We start from the raw sequence: 20,939 nt of genomic DNA on the forward strand, positions 1-20,939 counted from the left end.
AAGTGTGATAAATGCCATGAAGAAAATAAAACCGAGTGCGGTGACAGAATGATGGGAGAGGTGACACCTTAAACGGTGATAAAAAAGGCCCCTCTGAGAATCAACCAGGGGATTTCTCTGGTGGCTCAGATGGTGAAGAATCTGCCCTCAATATGAGAGACCCAGGTTCAAACCCTGGATCGGGAAGATCCCTCTTAGAAGGGAATAGCTACCCACTCCAGTATTCTTGCCTGGAGAATTCCATGGACAGAGAAGCCTGGTGGGTTACAGTCCATAAGGTTGCAAAGAGTCAGACACGACTGAGCGACTAACATTTTCACTTTGCTTTTTTCACTTTCAAGAAGCAACTAGAATGAGGGAGACTCTGGGAGAAGAATAAAGGCACTCATGGGGTGGAGGACTAAGGCACATCACTAGCGAAGAAATATGACCTGCAAAATTAAGTAAAAAAGAAAAACATTGTATATTCACACACACACACCTACTAAGTTAGAAAAAGGTCTGGAAGGGTATATGCCAAATTCATGAAGGTGTTTAACCCTACAAACAGAGAGGGCAAAGGGACAACCAGGACTAGGAGTCATGGTGGATATCAGCTTGTCTCTCATATTTTACGTTGTTAATATTAATTATTTAGCATTTTGCTATCTTAATGTTTAAAAGGTAAATATACACACATTTACCTTGTGAAAATAAAACATTTAAAAAGTCTACCATGGTGAAAGGGGTTCATCCCAGGGCAGTAAGGGAAATAGGAGGTCCCAAGTTCCCTGGAGCAGTGGTTTGTTTGGGGAGGGGACACATTTTTGGATCAGGGGGAGCCCAGAAGAGATATGGAGCTCAGCCTGGAGGATCTGGAAGCTTCTTGCAGGAGGTGAGTTTAGGATAAATTGGCCCAGCACACCCCGTGTAGAGACCCTAGTCTCCTATGACAGGCCTGGAGACGCCATGATGTGTGTGGGGCCAGAGAGCAAGATCCGACAAGGGTAAGTAAACCTGAAACTCCAAACCCCCAGCCAGGTCTCCTTCTCCTGCCTGAAGCCTGGCTTCTCTGGGCAATCTATGGGCATCCTTCACAGTCAGACCCCTCCACCTTTCCCTCTTCCCACAGCAGTTATTCTGTAGGTCGGAGGCCCAACCCCGCTCGGGCAGCCAGAAAGCAGCGCCATCTGCTGCCCCAAGCGGGAAATGCAGCTCTTAGTCTCCACTGACAGCAACCAGGTTTGATGCTTCAAAACCCAGCACCTCTTCTTAAGAACCACCAGTCCCTCCCGCACCAAGTCTGCTCTGCAGCTTCCTCTCAGTGCCCAGTAGTACCCCTAGCGCTGCCTGCTTGGGCCTTATCTGTAGGAAGGGAAGTCGTTCCAAGAAGGGGTAACCGCTCTGCTACTCAGTGGGTGCAGGTGTCTCACATGAGAAGCAGCAAGTCATGACAGCAGCTTATAAAGCATGTCCTCAGCTACCTTGCGCCCCGCCCCCAAGCGCCACTACAAACCTCAGGGGTAGACAGTCCATTAGACAACTTGGAAGAAGCCCCAGGAACGGGCTTGTCCAATGTCATACGGAGTGGGTGCACAAGCTAGTTCCAAAACATGGATCTCCTGGGACCCAACTCTTTCTTCTCCATTGGAGGTGAAGGGCTGTCACCATACTTGAAAAGAAGCAACACAGTCTAGATCAGTGGTTCTCAGCTTGCGGTCCCTGATCAGCAGCGTCAACATCACCTGGGAACTTGTTGGAAAAGCAGATTCTTAGGCTCCACCCTAGACCTTCTGAATTAGCAACTCTGGGGGTGCAGTCTGATCATCTGTGATTCAGCAAACCCATTTTGTGAACCAGAACCATTGGTTTATCTCAATTACCCCTCTCTTTTTATTAAATAAACTTTTATTTGGAAGTGATTTTTGATTAACAGAAAAGTTGTAAATACAGTATAGTGTTCCCATATCCTCTGTACTCAGCCCACCCCAATATCAACATTTGGATAAATTAACTAACATCCAGACCTTCTTCAGATTTTCAGTTTTTCCATTAATGTCCTTTTGTTGCTGTTGTTTCAAGTTCCAATCCAGGATATCACACTACATTTAGGACTATGTCCTTTTAAATTCCATTGGTCACCTCAGCCATCAATCCCTGGGACATCCTGGTGGGAAAGCTGTTGTCTTCATTACTGAGCTGGAGAAAATGAAGTTTGAAAATGCTAAGTGGTGGAGTTCCCTCAGCAGTGCAGTAAGAGTAAGGTCCCCCTCACTCTGCACCCTTCCTCTGCCTCTTCGCTTCCCCGCAGGACTTCAGGATTTCAGAAGCTCCTTTGGCGTGTCCTACCTGGCCTACCCACCCGCCCTAACCCACCAGAGTACAGATGTTGAGGGCCCTCCCAGAGTGGGCCCAGCCCTAGGAGAGCCCCATCCACCGCCCCTCACTTCTTCCCCTCGGCAGGGCCAGGACAGTGTTTAGTGACTTCAGCCTGGACAGAGCAAGGCCCCATGCACGAGAGAAAGAAACAAAGAAACACTGTTATTTGCTATCCAAAGTCATTTGTGATAGATAGAAAAAATGCCACAAATCATTTGTAGTTTCTCCACGAGGTATAGTCTGTTTCCCCAGCCCTTGAATATGAGCCAAACTTTTGATTTGCTTTGACCAAAAGGACTTAGCAGAAGTGACGTTACACCAATTCTGGCCTAGAACTCAAAAAAGCCTTGCAACTTCTTCTCTCTCTCCATCTTTCTCTCTCTTCCTGTCCCCCATGCACGCCCCACTTCTCTCTCTCTCTTTCTCTCTCCCTCTCTCTCAGCCCTGATGCCATCATGTGAATAAGCCTGAACTAACTGGTGGAGTGGCCACCTGGAGGAGAACCAAGTCACCCAGGCAACAGCCCATCTACTGCCCAGACAAGGGAGTCAGGCTATTTGAAACCATCCAGGCCATTTTGGGTGACAATTGATTTGCATACAACCCCATGAGTGACCTCAGGCAAGGTCAGCAGAACTGCCCAGATGAGTCCAGCCCAAATTGCTAACCCACAGAATTGTAGACAAATAAACAATTTGTTTTTAGCTGCCAAGTTCAGGAATTGTTGGTTTCTCAGCAAAGGCTAACTGATACACAATTTCTCATTTCTCTCTTGGCAATGGGATTCCAGTATTTTTTAGGAGGCTGTGTGACAGTTCTAGGAGATGGGATATGATTGATCTACTCAACTGTGACAATTGTGTTCCTGCTGTCTTAGTTTTCTTTGCAGCTAGGGGTGGCTTCTGTACCTGGTTTGGGCCAAGGAGATCTAAGTAGAAATACACGGGGGAAGAGAGCAGGAAACAGGCCTCTGAAAAAGTCCTGAATTTATGATAGGAGCTGATCGGTCCAGCTGGCTGGGCCCTTTTTCCTCCCTGACTCCCTTCTTCTTTGGACATAGGCACGATTGCTGGAGGTACAGCAGCCATCTTGTGACTGTGAAGTGATAAGCAATGAGGGAAAGGCTGAAAGGATCAGAGATGTGTGCCCTAACTTTGCTGAGTGGTTTAACCAGTACCATTAGCCAACAGTCTCCAGAATTCATGCTATGTGGAAAAGCAAACTTCTCTTTAAGTCACTGTAACCTAGGTTTTCCTTCACTTGCAGATGAATGAATTCACATGATACAAGGACAGAAATGCAGAAGGATCTTTGTCCTTGGGAATCTGGAGCCAGTAGCATATGACTCTCCAAATCCGTCTCCTTTCTCATTTCAGCCTCTCAATAATCTCTCAAGAGCAAACACAGGATCCCATTTTCCCCAAGGTGGGAAGTGGGACTCCCACACTGTTCAGTCATGAGTCCAAGGTCTTGAAGCTAGCTAAGAGGGTGCTTCACGCCAGACCCACCTGCCACTCACAAACAGAATACACTCCTGCTACACCTTTTCATGGCCTAGTCCACTGGAGGCCAGGTGTCTTCCAGGTTCCTGGTAGTGGTGGCAAGTGCCAAAGAGGCTGCTACTGCAAGTCCGGCGTGGAAGCGCCCAGGTATACCCTTAGGTCCGAGAGGGTGGACTGGACAAGCTTGGCGGGGATGGTCTCTCGCTGCAGCTGCTGGTAGGCTGCATACCGGTGGCAGCCCCCAAAGGAGTAGAAGTAGTCACCGCCCCGGGCCCCTTTGATCCAGAGGACGTCGATCGGGGGAACGCTGTCTGGATTCTCCTGGTGGCAAGAGGACACAGGGTGAATGAGCGTGGCACGGTGTTGGACAGTTTGCAAAGCAGACTTTGTTAACCTGGGCAGAACTCTTCCAGGTGCTCACACTGGTTTGTGAAAGGCAACAGTTACATGGTCAGTTTTGTGAGCTGGCTGACCTTGGTAGCATGAAAATCAGTCATGGTAAGAGTATTTACACCAAGGAAATTGACAGATACTACAAATCAGGGCTTCTTCCCACCCCCAGGTTGTTAACCATTTATCACACCACATGTATATTACCTAGCACTGTTCTAGACTCTGGGAATAAGGTACGGACACAGCCCGTGCCACCATGGGGCACATGGATGCTAGAGTGATAAATGCTATGAAGACAATAACACAGGTTCTGTTGTTCTGTTGTTCTGTTCCCTCACATAGTTTTTAAGGTTATTTATTTAAATGTCTAATGTATTTTATTGTAACAGACATTGTTTTGCCAACATTGCCTATTTCAGTGGCACTTCACAATCTAGCTTAAAAAGAAAAATAAAACATTTTAAATGGAAAAAAAAAAAAATGACAATGATGGCAGTGACAATGAAGCAGAGACCTGAACACAGAGAACTCCCCTGGGGAAGACAGAGAGGTAGAATCTGTAGAGAAAGAGCCTGACTGCCAAGTTCAAATCTCAGCTCTGCTACTTAATTGCTCTGTGACCTTTGGCAATTCATATTTGTGCTTCAGTTGCCCCAGATGGGGATGATGGCACAACCACCTCATAGAACTGTTGGGTTTAATGAGTTAACAGACATACAGTGCTTCAAACAACACTTGGCACATGGAATAGACGCAGTAATGCACAGTGTGTATTACCCGTGGCAAGGGCATTCCAGGCAGAGGGAATAGCAAATGCAAAATGCCTGAGGCGAGAACACGCTCGCTGTATTGCAGGCATGGCAAAGAGGCCAGTGTAGCCAGAAGAGACTCAGGGGTCTGTGGAGCAGAAGAGGCCAGAAAGGTTTTATTGAGATAGAACTGATGTACAGCACGGTATAAGCTAAAGGTATAAATATAATGATTTGACTTAAAACATCATGAAATGATGACTACAATAAGTTCCGTGAACATCCATCATCTCATATACATACAAAATTAAAGAAATAAAAAATTTTTTTCCCTTGTGACTAAAGTGTTAGTTTCTCACTTGTGTTAGTCTCTCTCTTTGCAACCCCATGGACTATAGCCCGCCAGGCTCCTCTGCCCATGGAATTCTCCAGGCAAGAGTACTGGGTTACCATTCCCTTCTCCAGGGGATCTTCCCAACCAAGGGATTGAACTCAGGCCTCCTGCATTGCAGGCAGATTCTTTACCATCTGAACCACCAGGGAAGCCTCCTTGAGATGAAAACTCTTAGGACTTCCTCTCTAAACAACTTTCATATATAATACACAACAGTGTTTATTATATTTATCATGTTGTACTTTACATCCCTGGTACTTATTTATTTTATAATAGAAGTTAGTGCCTTGTGACCACCTACATACAATTTTCCTTCTCTTCACTCTCCCCCTCCCACCCCTACCTCTGGTAATCACAAATCTGGCCTTTTTTCTACAAGTTTGTTTTTGAAGTATAATTGATGTAAACCACTATGTTAGTTCCTGGTACACAACGCAGTGATTGGATATTTCTATACATTTCAAAATGATCATCATGATTGAGTCTAGTTACCATCCATCAACATACAAAGATATTACGTAGTTTTTGACTATCTTCCCCACACTGCACATTTCATACACGACTCATTTATTTTATAAATGGAAGTTTATACCTCTTAGGTCCTGGAGTGTTTTAAACAGGAGAGGGTGACATGATATGAGGGACATTCTAGAAAGGTGTAATGAGAAAGCAGTCTTGGTGAGGTGGACAAAGACAAAAGCAGGGAGGACAGAGGCGAGTCCCCAGCAGGTACTCAGTAGAGAAGGCTGTCCTGGGTTAGGGTATTCAGAGGACAGGGAGAGATGGACAGGTTAGCGACATATTCAGGGGACAGATCCCAGGGGAGGGGTGAATGTGAGGAAAAGAGGAAGAAGAAAATCTAAGCTGACTTCCTGTTCAGGGCCTTAGTAGCCAGATGGAGAGTGGGTGGACCTCTACATAGGGAAAGTCTGGTGCAGGGTGGTATGGAGTAGGGGGAGATGGAATTAAGTGAGTTGCTAGAAGGCCTTCCACACTGGCCCTAAAGTGGTCTCTTCTTAGGCTGCATTGATGGATTCATTTTTCCATTTATCCCAGAAGTTATTATTAAGCAGTAAGGCCCAGCAGTTATGAGCTGGGGTTCTTGCACAAGGCAAACCTGAATTTAAATCCCAGCTACTCCACAGAGCAGCAGGAGTGGGGAGGGAGGTGGCTGGGTAGGGATGGAGGTGTAAGCAAGGGGCCTTGCCACTGGGCATTGTTCCTTATCTGTAAGATGGGAATAGATACCCTATAGGCTGTTGATGAAGTTGGGAAGCTGATATAAGTTAGGCGTGGAGCACAGCCTGCCTGACAGTTCAGCAGCAAAGAGAGGCAGTTGTGCCAGGCAAGCCTTGTGCTGGGTGTCAGGGCTGTGATGATGGGTGGGCAGGATAACAGCCCCCAAAGATGTCCACATCCTAATCCCCTGAACCTGTGAATATGTTACTCCCAAGGGATAGGAACTTTCCAGATGGAATTAAGTTAAAGATCTTGAGATGGGGATATTATCCTGGGTTGTCCAGATGGGCCAAAAGTAATCACCAGAGACCTTAAACGTGGAACAGAGAGGAGCAAGAGGAGATCTTATATTGCTGGCTTCTGAGGTGGAGGAAAGAGGTCATAAGCCAAAAATGTGGGTGGCCTCTAGAAGCTGGGAAAAACAAGGAAATGAATTCTCCCCCAGAGACTCCAGAAAAGAATGCAGCCCTGCTGATACCTTGACTTTAGCCCAGTGAGACCCATTCTGGACTTCTGAACTATAGAACTATAAAGTAATAAAATCTTGGCTTTAAGTCACTAAGTTTCTGGAATTTGTTACAGTAGCCATAGAAAACTAATACATGCGATAAGCAAAGACAGGCCTGGTTTTTGCCTCCCAGAAGGTATGGTGCTGGTGTGGAAGACAGGTGTCTGAGGCCATTACACCCCAGTTGTACGAGATCAGAGGTATGCTGACAGGTATGGAGGTGGCTGGGGGCCCTCAGGAGGCCCCTAACCTTACAGGGGCTGTCAAGGAAGACACTGACACTGACAGAAGACCGAGAAGGACTTAGAAACAGTAAAGAAGAGATGAAGGAGTGTCTCTGGCAGCGGGGAAAGCTTGTGCAAAGGCCCAGGGGTAGGAGAGAGTATCCCTGGACAGATCTATCACAAACAGCCAGGCACCGTGCTCGTGCTATGACCAGACAAAACCCCAGCTCCTTGGAGTGCAAATGAAATGGGGGAAGGGAGACAATAAAACACAAACAAACACACAGATAACATAACTCAGGCGTTATCCTGAATTATGCTTTCAAGGTGAACTACTCAGGTTAATGGGAGACCTAGAGAAGCCAGGGCTGCTGGGAGGCAGGCACCTGACCCAAGCGAGGGACCAGTCCCTGCGGCTCTCTGGGAAGCAGTTCCAGACAGTGGAAGCGGCAGTGTAAACTCTAGGACTGAAAGACAATAGGCAAGCAGTAGAGAGGTTTGGTGGGGCCTCGGGGTCTCCTGTGGCCACTTCTGAGCGTCTGGGGGTTGGGGACATGATGCTGTGCAGGCCTAACCTGACACTCATGTCCCCTCCCTCCAGGATCACCCCGACCTTCCTGAGCTCTCTCTGAGATGTGGCTGACCCCATTCTCTCCCAATTCCAGTTCAAACAAGGTCTTCCCAGCACAGGACACCCCCAGAAGTGACCACACAGGTTATGTGGTGGCCATGCAGCTGGGCACTGGGGCCAGGCTGTGCCACTTTCTAAAAATGCCTGACCTTGGACAAGGTGCTTGGATCCTCTTGGGCCTCATTTCCTTGTCTGTAAGAGGAACAATAGTAGTATCTACCTTACAGGGTTGGTATGAAGAAGCTGCTGCTGCTTAGACGCTTTAGTCATGTCGGACTCTGTGTGACCCTATGGGGTGCAGCCTGCCAGGCTCCCCTGTCCATGGGATTCTCCAGGCAAGAATACTGGAATGGGTTGTCATGCCCTCCTCCAGGGGGTCTTCCCGACCCAGGGATGGAACCCGGGTCTCCTGCATTGCAGGCAGATTCCTTACTGGGAGCCACCAGGGAAGGCCATATCAAGTGCTATCTTTATAGGAGTCAGAGATAGTTATTTTAATGACCTCCTCCAGTCTCCTTGCTCCATGACGAAATAGAGGCCCAGAGAGGCCCAAACTCTTGCTCAAGGTCACAGAGCAAAGGCTAAACTCCGGCTGAAACTGAACTAGTCCCTTCTCGCGTCCAGCGCGACCTCCCTCCTCCGAAGCCTTCCCAGCAGCCGGCTTCCCCGGGGCCTCACCCGGATTGTGTCCACGAGGCTTTGCACCTTGGCTTGGTCCAGCACAGACGGCAGAGGACGGATGAGCACGCTCAGCGGCACGTTGTGTACGGCGGTGATGCAGCCCGAGTGGATGCTGCCGCCCTGCGCGCCGCCGCTCGGCCCAGGTCCCTCGGGCGCCCCCCGGCCCGCCCCGGCTCTGCTCAGCGCTCCTCCCGCGCGGAGACCCATCATCCCACCGTCGCCGCCGCCTGGGCCGTCGCGGGACGCGGCACCTCCACCCCCGGGCTTTAACCTCGGCCGGGCCGTACCATTCCGCGCGGGCGGAGGGGGGCGCAGCCGGGCAGCGCGGAGCGTCTCTCTCCCCTGGCCCCAGGGTGGTCCCGCCGACCAGCGAGCGCCCCTGCGGGACCTCTGCTCCGTTCGCCCCCGGCTGCCCGACGCGCGCGGGGCTTCGGCCCTCCGATGGGGGGCGCCTCGCCGCCTGCCGTCCGCTGCGCGGCGTCCCGGGAGTGGAAGCGGCCTGGCAGGCTGACTCAGGGTGAGTCTGCAGGTCGTGGAGTGGGAGGGGCGCGGGTGACGCACATTCCGGGGTGACTCAGGCCCATGGCGGGGGCACAGGGTAGAGGGGGCCGGACGTGCCCAGCGAGGGTGAGTCGGCAAAACTCGCCGCTTGGCCGCCCGGCCCTTGGATCGCTAGTGGTGATAGCCGCAGAGGTGGTACTAATACCCAAAACAGTAATACTAGGAATCTGCTGAATGTGGTGCTGTGTCAGGCACTGTTCTAAACACTTTGCATGTACATCACCTATTTAAACCTCAAACAACCCTACTAGCTAGGTATGATTATTATTTCCATTTTACAGATGAGGAAACTGAGGCATAGCGAGGTTTAAGTGGTTTCCCCCAAGGTCATGGGCCTAGTAAGTGGCTGAACCAGGGTTCCAAGGAACATTTTGTAAGTATTTATTTGGCTGCTTTGGGTGTTAGTTGCAGCATGAGGAATTTAGTTCCTCAACCAGGGATGGCCCAACCAGGCCCCTTGCATTGTGTCTGTGGAGTCCTAGCCACTGAACCACCAGGGAAGTCCAAGGGAGCCTTTTGGAAGGGTGCTGACAGTGTGTGGGCAGTGCCCTGAACCTCCACAATAACTGCTTTCATCCTCACAGCACCTTGAGGAAGTTGACATGGTTGTTGAAGCACTTGTCCAAGGTAGGGCAGCTGGAAATGAAATGCTGAGCTCAGAGTCTCAGGCCACTAAACAGCTGCTTACAGATGAGGACACCAGGGCTGCAAGGGTGGTGGTGATGTGAAGTGAAGTGAAAGTCGCCCAGTCATGCCTAACTCTTTGCGACCCCATGGACTATAGAGTCCATGGAATTCTCCAGGCCAGAATACTGGAGTGGGTAGCTGTTCCCTTCTCCAGGGGATCTTCCCAACCCAGGGATAGAACCCAGGTCTCCTGCTTTGCAGGTGGATTTTTTTACCAGCTGAGCTATCAGGGAAGCCCATGACGTAGGTCCAAACATGCCGACTGGTATCCCCACTCTCTTCTGTTTAAAGCTCTCTATTCCCTTGATCCCAGGTTCAGCACCCAGTGTCCTCTGGAGCCAGAGGGAGGCAGGCAGAGGCTCCTGGTTTTAATCTCTGGTGTTTATAGCATCTGTGGCAACATTAAGACTTTGGCACAGACTGGCCTGGGTTCAGATCCCCAGTGGCCACTCCCTGGCTGTGTGGTCTCAGGGAAGATGCAAGAGCAGCAGCCTTCTCTTTTGTAAAATGATAGTGAGGGAACTGTGAAAACATTTGGAGATAATGGGTGTTAGAGAGTGATGTGCGTGCTAAGTCGCTACAGTCTTGGTCGACTCTTTGCGACCCTGTGGACTGTAGCCCGCCAGGCTCTCTGTCCATGGGATTCTCCAGGCAAGAATAATGGAGTGGGTTGCCATCCCCTCCTCCAGGGGATCTTCCTGACCCAGGGTTCGAACCTGCATCTCCTGCATTACAGGGGGATTCTTTACCACTGAACCACCAGGGAAGCCCAAATCAGTGCTTACATAGTGATAATCAAGGAAGGTGACAGGTTTCATCATGACACCCAGAGTGCTGAAGGAGAACCGGGAAAGGCTTCCTGGAGGAGGGGTTATTCACACTGGAAAGTGGCTTGGTTCTGGAGAGGGAAAACAGGGAAGAAGCAGGTGATGGTTTAGGGTATAGGATCTGGAGTTAGTTGAATGGGATGGATTTAAGTCCTGGCTCCGCCGCCGACTAGCCAGTGTGACGTGTGTGTGTGTGTGTGTGTGTGTGTGTGTGTGGTGGGATACTCAACTTCTCTGTGTCTTGGTTTCCTTTCTCAATTGCCAGGGAGAGTAAATGAAAATAACACATAGTGTTTAGAAAGGAATCTGGCACGTGGGTGTGTGTTCAGTCACTCAGTCATGTCTGACTCTTTGGGACCCCCATGAACTGTAGCCTGTTGCCATTTCCTTCTCCAGGGTGTCTTCCCAACCCAGGGATCAAACCCAAGTCTCTTGTGTCTTCTACACTGGCAAGTGGATTCTTTACTGCTGAGCCACCTGGGCTTCCCCTCAGCCCCCAAATTACTGGTAATTAGAGAATTTCATCAAGAGGGAAGTTGTTCCTTTAGAACCACTTCCTTCTTTCAGAAAGTAAGAAGAAATGAGGGAACAGCTTCTGGGATGGAAAAATGGAGAATTGTCCTGAATCTTTCATCATAGTTTGCTCAGTGAGAACCCCCCACTCCTGGCAACAAATTCTGTAGGTTTAGACACCTATGGTTCAACTCAAAATTGAATTTTAAGCCTTAAGAAGACTTGTATTTCCACATAATTAAGATTTCTGGAGGCAGGTATATCCGTGATTGGTGAAGAGGTAATTGAACAACATCAGGTTCTTTCCAGCCTTTTGTACCATCATCCTCCGTGTTCTTGTTTTTATCCTCATGCTTGCCCCTCATGGTCCCAAGATGTTTTGCTGTAGCTTCAAGCATCATATACAACGGCTTTCAAAGGTGGAAGTTAGGGCATTGACATCCCTTTGCCCCTCTTTTTAAGACTGAAGAAACCTTTAGTAACCATCCTCTGCCTCCCCACCCTTCTGCCCGGGAGTGTTTTCCTCATGTCTCATCATACTTCCATGCCTAAACCAGTCCCAGGCAAGGAGAGTGGGATTACCCTGATTGTGTGCATGCATGCTCAGTTGCTCAGTCGTGTCCAACCCTTTGCAATCCTGTGGACTGTAGCCCACCAGGCTCCTCTGTCCATGGGATTTCCCAAGCAAGAATACTGGAGTGGGTTGCCATTTCCTCCTCCAGGGGATGGCAGGAGGAGGGATCTTCCCAACCCAGGGATTGAACCTGAGTCTCCTGCATTGGATTCTTTACCCCTGGATTCTTTACACCTCGGAAGCTTTACACTGATTGGTTTAGCTTAATTGGTGTTCACCTCTGGGCTCAAGAAGGTTTACCCTCCCCTGAAGTTCATGGCCTCTGATCCCTGAACAGAACTGGCAAGGCCTGGTACTTCAACCTTGTTTTCCTGTGTGGTTTTGGGGAAGATTCCATGAGAAAGGAGGATTGATGGGGGAAGAGGACCTGGCTAGTCAGCAGTTCTATTATTTTGGCCCATCTATCCCTAAACTATCCATGGCATCACCAATGCAATGGACATGAACTTGGGCAAACTTTGGGTGATGGTGAGGGACAGGGAAGCCTGGCGTGCTGCAGTCTTTGGGGTCACAAAGAGTCAGACACGACTGAGTGACTGAACAACACCACCCATAAACTAATGACATGAAGACCTGACCCTTGTGTTGGGATTAAGATGAGGTACCTTCCACTGAGGCTAATGTAAGTGTGCAACTGGAAGCTGGAGAAATTCTGGGATCTAACAATATTCTTTTGTTTTAGTTTGGGTTCTTCCAAAAGTAGACTCTGAGACTGGGAATTGTGTGCAGGCACTTTCTTGGGGAGCTGCTCTAGTTATTATATCACTGTAACACAAACCACTGAAAAATGCAGTGGCACAGTTCAGTTCAGTCGCTCAGTCGTGTCCGACTCTTTGCGACCCCATGAATCGCAGCATGCCAGGCCTCCCTGTCCATTACCAGCTCCCGGAGTTCACTCAGACTCACGTCCATCGAGTCAGTGATGCCATCCAGCCATCTCATCCTCTGTCGTCCCCTTCTCCTCTTGCTCCCAATCTCTCCCAGCATCAGAGTCTTTTCCAATGAGTTAACTCTTAGCATGAGGTGGCCAAAGTACTGGAGTTTCAGCTTTAGCATCATTCCTTCCAAAGAAATCCCAGGGCTGATCTCCTTCAGAATGGACTGGTTGGATCTCCTTGGAGTCCAAGGGACTCTCAAGAGTCTTCTCCAACACCACAGCTCAAAAGCATCAATTCTTCGGCGCCCAGCCTTCTTCACAGTCCAACTCTCACATCCATACGTGACCACAGGAAAAACCATAGCCTTGACTAGACGGACCTTTGTTGGCAAAGCAATGTCTCTGCTTTTGAATATGCTATCTAGGTTGGTCATAACTTTCCTTCCAAGAAGTAAGCATCTTTTAATTTCATGGCTGCAGTCACCATCTGCAGTGATTTTGGAGCCCAAAAAAATAAAGTCTGACACTGTTTCCACTGTTTCCCCATCTATTTCCCAGGAAGTGATGGGACCAGATGCCATGATCTTTGTTTTCTGAATGTTGAGCTTTAAGCCAACTTTTTCACTCTCCTCTTTCACTTTCATCAAGAGGCTTTTTAGTTCTTCTTCACTTTCTGCCATAAGGGTGGTGTCATCTGCATATCTGAGGTTATTGAGATTTCTCCCGGCAATCTTGCTTCCAGCTTGTGCTTCTTCCAGCCCAGCGTTTCTCATGATGTACTCTGCATATAAGTTAAATAAGCAGGGTGACAATATACAGCCTTGACGTACTCCTTTTCCTATTTGGAACCAGTCTGTTGTTCCATGTCCAGTTCTAACTGTTGCTTCCTGACCTGCATACAGATTTCTCAAGAGGCAGGTCAGGTGGTCTGGTATTCCAATCTCTTTCAGAATTTTCCACAGTTTATTGTGATCCACACAGTCAAAGGCTTTGGCATAGTCAATAACAAACGACCATTTTTATTATCCTCACAGATTCTGTGGGTCAAGAATTCAGGCAGGGCACCATGGGCACTGGTTGTCTCTTCTCTGCAATGTCTGGGCCATCAGCTGAGAGGTGATTCAATGGCTGGGGGTGACTTGATGGCTGGGGCTAGAATCATCTCGAGGTGTCTTCACTTACACATGCACTGGACCATCCTGCTTGTCAGCCGGAACACCTCCACGGGGCCTTTCCATGTGGCCTGGGCGTCCTCATAGCATGGCAGCTGGCTTTCAAGAATGAGTGTCCCAAGAGAACTTGGCAGAAGCTTCATGGCCTTTTCCAGTCTAGTCTTGGAAGTCCCACGGCGTCATTTCTGTGCTGTTCTATTTGTAGGAGCTGTCACACCACCACCCTGCCCCCAACCAGGCTCAAGGGAAGGTACGGAGATTCCATGTCTTGATGGAAAGAGAACCAAGGTCCTAAAAGAGCTTGTTCCCACAAATGAGATATTGTTGGGACCATCTTTGGAAGACAATCTGCTGTAGGAAGTGAGCCCAGGAAGGACTGGGGAAGGGAGAAATGCCAGTATAGAGGACACTGATGAGCAGTTAACATGATGGTTAACTGGGGTCACTTCTGCTGGAGACCCTGTGAGGAAACATCATACATCAGAATCATCCCACCCTCATGACCTAATCACCTCCCCAAAGTCCTACCACCAACTACCAGCACGCTAGGGATTAGGCTTCAACATATGGACTTTTGGGGGATGTAAACATTGAGTCAGGAAGCAACAGTTAGAACTGGACATAGAACAACAGAATGGTTCCAAATCAGGAAAGGCTTACGTCAAGGCTGTATATTGTCACTCTGCTTATTTAACTTATATGCAGAGTACATCATGCGAAACGCTGGGCTGGATGAAGCACAAGCTGGTATCAAGATTGCCGGGAGAAATCTCAATAACCTCAGATATGCAGATGACACCACCCTAATGGCAGGAAGCGAAGAGGAACTAAAGAGCCTCTTGATGAAAGTGGAAGAGGAGAGTGAAAAAAAACAGGCTTATAACTCAACGTTCAAAAAACTAAGATTATGGCATCCAGTCCCATCACTTCATGGCAAATAGATGAGGAAACAGTGGAAACAGTGAGAGATTTTATTTTGGGGGGGGCCTCCAAAATCTCTGCAGATGGTGACTGCAGCCATGAAAGTAAAAGACACTTACTCCTTGGAAGAAAAGCTAATGCCAACCTAGACAGCATATTAAAAAGCAGAGACATTGCTTTACCAACAAAGGTGCATGTAGTCAAAGCAATGGTTTTTCAGTAGTCATGTATTGATGTGAGAGTTGGACTATAAAGAAAGCTGAGCGCACAAGAATTGATGCTTTTGAACTGTGGTGTTGGGAGAAGACTCTTGAGAGTCCCTTGGACAGTAAGGAGATCAAACCAGTCAATCCTAAAGGAAATCAACCCTGAATATTCATTGAAAGGACTGATGCTGAAGCTCCAGTACTTTGGCCATCTGATGCAAAGAGCTGACTGAATGGAAAACACCCTGATGCTGGGAAAGATTGAGGGCAAAAGGAGAAGAGGATGAGATGGTTGGATGGCAGACTCGGTGGGCATGAGTCTGAGCAAAATCCAGGAGATAGTGAAGGATGAGAAAGCCTGGCGTGGTGTAATCCATGGGGTCACAAAGAGTCAGACACGACTGAGCAACTGAACAACAACCACCCGGTTGTACCATGTGCTGAGTCGCTTACGTATGGGTGCTGGAACCTGTCACCCACTGGGATGACTCTGATTGGGTTGGAGGAGACCAATCAGCCACACCCCTGGGGTCAGCCCCCTTTGAGCTCCCTGGATGGGTTAAGTGATGAATACATGTCTGAACAGATGTGAGCTTTGTCGACAAGGAAAGGGTAGACCAAGGACCTGGATATCAGTGGCATGTCCCCTTGGCCTACTTTTGATCTCAGCTAAAATTGTGGTGGGAAGTATGGTGCAAACCCAGACTCACTAGCACTGCTGGCTTCCCAGCCAAGGCTTCTGGTGTCTTCCATATTTTCCATCCCTGTGGGAGTCTCCTGGAAGTGTTGAGGTGTTCACCAGTGGCAACCAGAGCTGGTAAGTAAAAGTGTCTTACGTTGTCACAGGTGGAGAATTGTGAGAAGCATTCCAGACCGTTTGGACCTTTTTAGGATCCTTCTCAGAAAACAGCAGTACCAGACCCATTGCTACAGCCACAACCCCACTAACACACCCTCTGTCTCATTCTTCTTGCCCCTGCACTCCTGCTTCCTGAAATCACCTCCCAAATAAACTACGTGCACTCAAGACTTTGCTACTGGGAAGTCAAAACTAAGGCAAAGGGGGAGTTTCATGGATCATCCTCAATAGTTCTGAGCCTTGCCTGTGTTAAAATTATACATGTCTTGTTAGCCGACCGTGGACCAGGCACCTGTCTGTGCCTTGTTTTCCTAACTTTCAAAATGGCCTTCATAATGGTGCCTAACTTGTAGAGTTGTTGAGACAATAAAGAGATGATGTAAGTAAGGTTCTTAGAACAGTGCCCAACGCACTGTAAGTGCTCAATAAATATGATAATATGTTGATATCATATTGTCAAATATCAAATCAAATATGTTTGGTAACATTTTAAATTTATAATAGATCTCAAAGGTCTCTCTGTGTTTGCACTTCTAGACTAGTCCCAGCGTATTAGCCCAGGCTCCTGTTTGCAGGTGTAGAAAGCCAGCGTGAATCAGCTTAATGAAAATGGAACACTTGGCCACTCCCTTGGCTGCAAGGTGGAACTAGGCCTCAGAGAAAAGTGGGTTCAGAGACTTTTTTCTGTCCCTCCCTTGGCAGAGGGATTATCTCTGTGTGATAGGAACGCGGCGATCAGCAGGGGTTATCTTTGGCTTTTAGTAATAGAAACCTGACAAGCAAGGCTTAAGATGCCCCAACACGTTTCCTCTCAGGAAAGAGAATCTGGAAGTGGGCAGTCCAGGACTGGGGTGGGGTGGCTGCTCCACAATCACTAGGGGCACAGGCCCTCTCTATCCTCAACTCCATCGTTGGAGAGTAGGGTCACCTCCTAGTTCAAGGGTGTTCCTGAAGTGCCTGCCTGGAAGAAGGTGGAGAAATGGAAAGGCAAAGGATATGACCCCCTCCTTTTTCAGGTGTTGTCTCAGAATTCCATATAACATTCTCCTTGTGTGTCATTGACCAGAATTTGATCACATGGCCACCGCTGGTGGCAAGGGCAGGTGGGATATGTAATATTCACTCAATGTGGCAATGTGCTCAGCAAACAATGGAGTTCTCTTACTAAGGAAGGAGAGGATAGATATTGATAAGTAGCTAGCAATCTGAGCCACAGCTCTCAAGTTACAGGTCTTATGATTTGGAGAGAAGGAGAAAGGAAATTTCCAAGTGCTAGTCAGATGCGCAAATCTGAACCAATCATCTATGGCCATGAGGGAACAAGACTTTTTTTTTTAAAGCATGCCGCTGCTGCTGCCAAGTCGCTTCAGTCGTGTCCTACTCTGTGTGACCCCATAGACGGCAGCCCAACAGGCTCCCCCGTCCCTGGGATTCTCCAGGCAAGAACACTGGAGTGGGTTGCCATTTCCTTCTCCAATGCATGAAAGTGAAAAGTGAAAGTGAAGTCGCTCAGTCATGTCCGACTCTTAACGACCCCATGGACTGCAGCCTACCAGGCTCCTCCATCCATGGGATTTTCTAGGCAAGAGTACTGGAGTGGGGTGCCATTTATTGATTATGACTTCAACGTGTGTAGTTCATTAAAAAAAAAATTACTGGTTATCTGCTATTGGCTAGGTACTGTGGTAGACCCAGGAAATTTAATGACAAGCAAAAAGACTGTCAGTCCCTTTCTCATAAAGCTTATAATCTAATGGGGGAGACAGAGAATAACCAGATAGCACAGTAATTAATGGAAAAGTATACATTATTGGTAAGTGCTGTGAACCAAGATCATGTGGTCCTTGAGGAAGTGATCATCAAGCTGGGAGATGAAGACTGAAAAGAAATAACTAGTCAACAGTGGTTCTATTGGCTTTGCAAATGAAGTCTGTTACTGGTGGTCAGAACAGCTTATGCAAAGGCCCTGTGGCAGTGGGGAAAGCAAAACTGCTAAACAGAGGTGGCTGTAACTCAAACAGCAAAGGGGCTTATGTCTGAAGATTCAGCTAGAGTGATGGAAAGAGTCAGACTGGGTAGGTCTTTGAAAACAGCTCCCTCTCCCCACCCCCCACAGTGAGAAATCATTGAGGCATTCAAACATAGAAGAGGAACAGGAGTGACATAATCAGATCTGCATTTTAAACAAGATCCCTGTGGTCACTATGGAGAGAGGAAGGGAGGTGGTGGAGGCAGAATGGATCCAGGGTCACCAGTAAGAAGGTAAGAGATGATGGTAGCTATGGTCTAGGGTGGAGACTGAGAAGGCAAAGAGAAAAAAATAAACAGAACCTGATGGATTAGATGGAAGGGTAAAGGAGACAGATGCAGGAGAGAACCACATCATGGCTTCAGACTTGGGCTGGTCTGTGGTACTTTGGGGATATCCATGTGGAGGTGGTTTGCAGGGAGATGTGGATTTGCAGCTCAGAGAGGAGGTCAGAATTGAAAATGTAAATTTGAAAGTCATCTTCATGTGGGTGAAAATTGAAGCCGTGGGTGTGATGAGATTGCTTCATGAAAATACACAGTGAGAAGAGGAGTCTAGGAGAGACCTTGAGGAGCACAGACCAGGACAGAAGAGGGAACAGGAAGTGGGTTCCTTACTTAGGCACAGGAAGATGAGTCTGCAAAGTCACTAAGTGGAGCAGCCAGACAGGGCAGAGGAGAGCCAGAGTTGCATCCCAGAGGCCTTCTTTTGAGAGGACTGTGAAAAGCAGACTGGACATATGCTAATTGAGGTGCTCTGGGATGCAGGTAATGGGGACATGGGCTTTCCCATGTCTGCTCTGCCATCCAGGCTGTGGGCTTCATGTAAGGCTGGTTCCCTTTAAGGTCACAAGATGATACATGAGATGTTTATTAATATAAGATGATATCTAGAGTGGGTTCTGGTCCCTGGACCTGAAACAAATGTAACGGATGCAGTAACCAATCAGGAGCAGTGTGGATGGCCAGGGAAGGCGTCAGGTGCCTGGGCCGGTCAGACTCCCTTTGGAAACTTTGTGGGGGATTTCCACACTGCTGTCATTGCTGGAGACACCTAGCACGTAGCTCAGGATGCAGTCAGCCTGTCCAGAGGTATATGAAAGGAAAGGTGGACAGACACCAGGTTAAGGGTATAAAATTTGAGTGCCCTGTCTATAAAAGGAAGAAAACTGAAAGGTGACTCAAAGGGAGATGCAGTTCCAGCCTATACTCCCAAGCCCCCAGCCTGGCATTGGGCCCTCAGAGCACACCCCCACCCTGTGAGTCTGTGCTGAGGGTTGGAGTTAAATGGCATGATGCTAGTGGTCCCCAGTGAAGTTGTTTAATAAGGCAAGGAGAGATTTGCATTTTGAAAGCTCACCAAGCCAGCTGGCAAGTGGAATGGACTGGTGCTCCACCGGCTAACTGAACACTTGGTGACAGGTAGCCCACAGGCTCTAGGGGCAGCTCCTAGTTTTGGGACAACGTGGCTGAGCCAAAGTCAACCTTTCTGCATGCCTGCATTTACCACTTGTATGACCAATAAGACTGGCCAGAACCCCTCCTCCCCTCCCCCCCAGAGAGAAGCGTGAAAGTGGGGAAGAATATAGGGGTTGTAAACTGGCTGTCAAGGGACAAATCTGGCCCACAGTTGTATTTGTTTGAGAGGTGCAGTTAATTTGAATTGCAGTGCTTTAAGGTGAAACATGCTGTTTTCAGTTGCCAGCATCCCCCAATGTCTTAGGGCAGCCTGCCTCATTACTTATGTTATTAATCTGGGTCTTGAACCCTTTCAGTTTGCAATCCCAGTAGATGAGGACCATTTAGGACTGAGGATGCCTGGAACCTTGTGGATGTCAAGGGAATCCTTGAGCTGTGCGACTGCTGGGGACAGCTACAGGCTGGTCAGGCTGGTGGGACGGGGGAGGGATTGAGTGGAACAAAAATCTGGCTGCTTCTTAGATGTCCCCCCACCCCACCTGTCCCCATCAGAAGGTCTAGAGGCACTGATGAGTGGCCAAAGTCCCTTTAATATCCCTGAATTGCCTTACAAGTAATACTGCTGAAGGTGAGGAAGGGATGGGAGTCTGGGGTGGAAGATGGGAGAGGAGAAGGGAGGGAGAGCGCCAAGCGCTCATACAAAATATGGCCAAAAGGCTTAGCATGCATGGAAAATTATTGCTGTCGGAAGTTCCTATTTACAGGATCAACACCCTCCGTAGTTGCTTCTGCACCCCCTCTCCCTCCCCTCATCCCTGCCGCCTCCCTTCCCAGGTGGGCCTGGAGCTGGGAAGCCCTAGAGAAGTGCACCTGCTCCCAGTGGGGGGCCCCCTCCAGGCTCCACCCTCATTTGCGGCTTAGGGAAGAGAGGGGAGGGTCAGAGATTCTGGGACTCCTGCCCCCAGCTGGGCGCCTAGAGATGGGGCAGAGGCGTGTGCTTAAAGCAGAGAGGGCCAGGGCCCGCGAGCATGGAGGTGTGTGCTTCGGTCCTCGCCCGGGCATGCAAAAGCGTGGCGGGGGAGGTAGTGGCGGCCAATGGGGGCGCTGCTGGGAGCCCCGGCCCCTCTGCCCGGGGAGTTGCATAGACGTGGCGGGAGGGAGCGCTCCTCCCGGGGAGCGGAGCAGAGCGGAGCGGAGAGGGCCGGAAGCCCCAGCGGGTCCGGGGCTCAGTCGGTCCCTGGAACTTGGGGTTCCTCAAGAAGAGGAATGAATAGGAAACATATCGGGGAGGCTCCTCTCTCCGGTCTCCCTGCAGTGGGAATAGAAGGCTCAGGAGGGCGGGGACCTGCCCCAAGACTGACCTCCTGATGTCCCCCCCCCCACCCCCCGTTGAGGGTCAGCAGGCTATCCCTCCCATTCTCACGCCCCCTTCCCCAGCAAGTTCAGGCTCTGATGAGGGTAGGGCTTCTCCCCACTCCCCGAAATGGGGTATGTCGGGGTGGGGGACAGCCCTCTATGGCCTTTGCTGTCCCTCTCCTTGCCTGGCTCCCTGACCT

The 20,939-nt window shown here is 49.1% G+C and overlaps 1 protein-coding gene and 1 long non-coding RNA gene across 3 annotated transcripts in view; one reads left to right on the plus strand and one right to left on the minus strand.

Annotated features, from left to right (window-relative positions):
- Positions 1-1,869: 1,869 nt before the first annotated feature.
- Positions 1,870-9,095, minus strand: SRXN1 (sulfiredoxin 1). Of its 2 annotated transcripts, XR_006639952.1 has the most exons (3): positions 8,677-9,095; positions 3,867-4,181; positions 1,870-2,178 (listed from the first exon to the last, which is right to left on the minus strand). XR_006639952.1 is itself a non-coding variant. In XM_006040116.4 (2 exons), the coding sequence occupies exons 1-2, from the start codon at positions 8,887-8,889 to the stop codon at positions 3,978-3,980; spliced, it is 417 nt and encodes a 138-aa protein (XP_006040178.4). In that variant the 5' UTR covers positions 8,890-9,095; the 3' UTR covers positions 1,870-3,977. The 2 variants fall into 2 exon arrangements, 1 of the variants encoding a protein (XP_006040178.4); XM_006040116.4 differs by having other exon boundaries at positions 1,870-4,181.
- Positions 9,072-20,939, plus strand: part of LOC112578752 — a 56,475-nt gene continuing 44,607 nt past the window's right edge. Inside the window, exon 1 of the long non-coding RNA XR_006544480.2 lies at positions 9,072-9,196. This is a non-coding gene — a long non-coding RNA (uncharacterized LOC112578752). The remainder of the gene's footprint in view (positions 9,197-20,939) is intronic.

This window comes from Bubalus bubalis, chromosome 14, assembly GCF_019923935.1.
Source record: "Bubalus bubalis isolate 160015118507 breed Murrah chromosome 14, NDDB_SH_1, whole genome shotgun sequence".
Taxonomy (NCBI): Eukaryota; Metazoa; Chordata; class Mammalia; order Artiodactyla; family Bovidae; genus Bubalus; species Bubalus bubalis.

Coding starts and splice junctions, on each gene's coding strand:
- SRXN1 (XM_006040116.4), bottom strand. CDS start 8,889: ATGATGGGTCTCCGCGCGGGAGGAGCGCTGAGCAGAGCCGGGGCGGGC. Junction 4,182..8,676: donor GCCTCGTGGACACAATCCGG/GTGAGGCCCCGG, acceptor TCTTGCCACCAG/GAGAATCCAGACAGCGTTCC.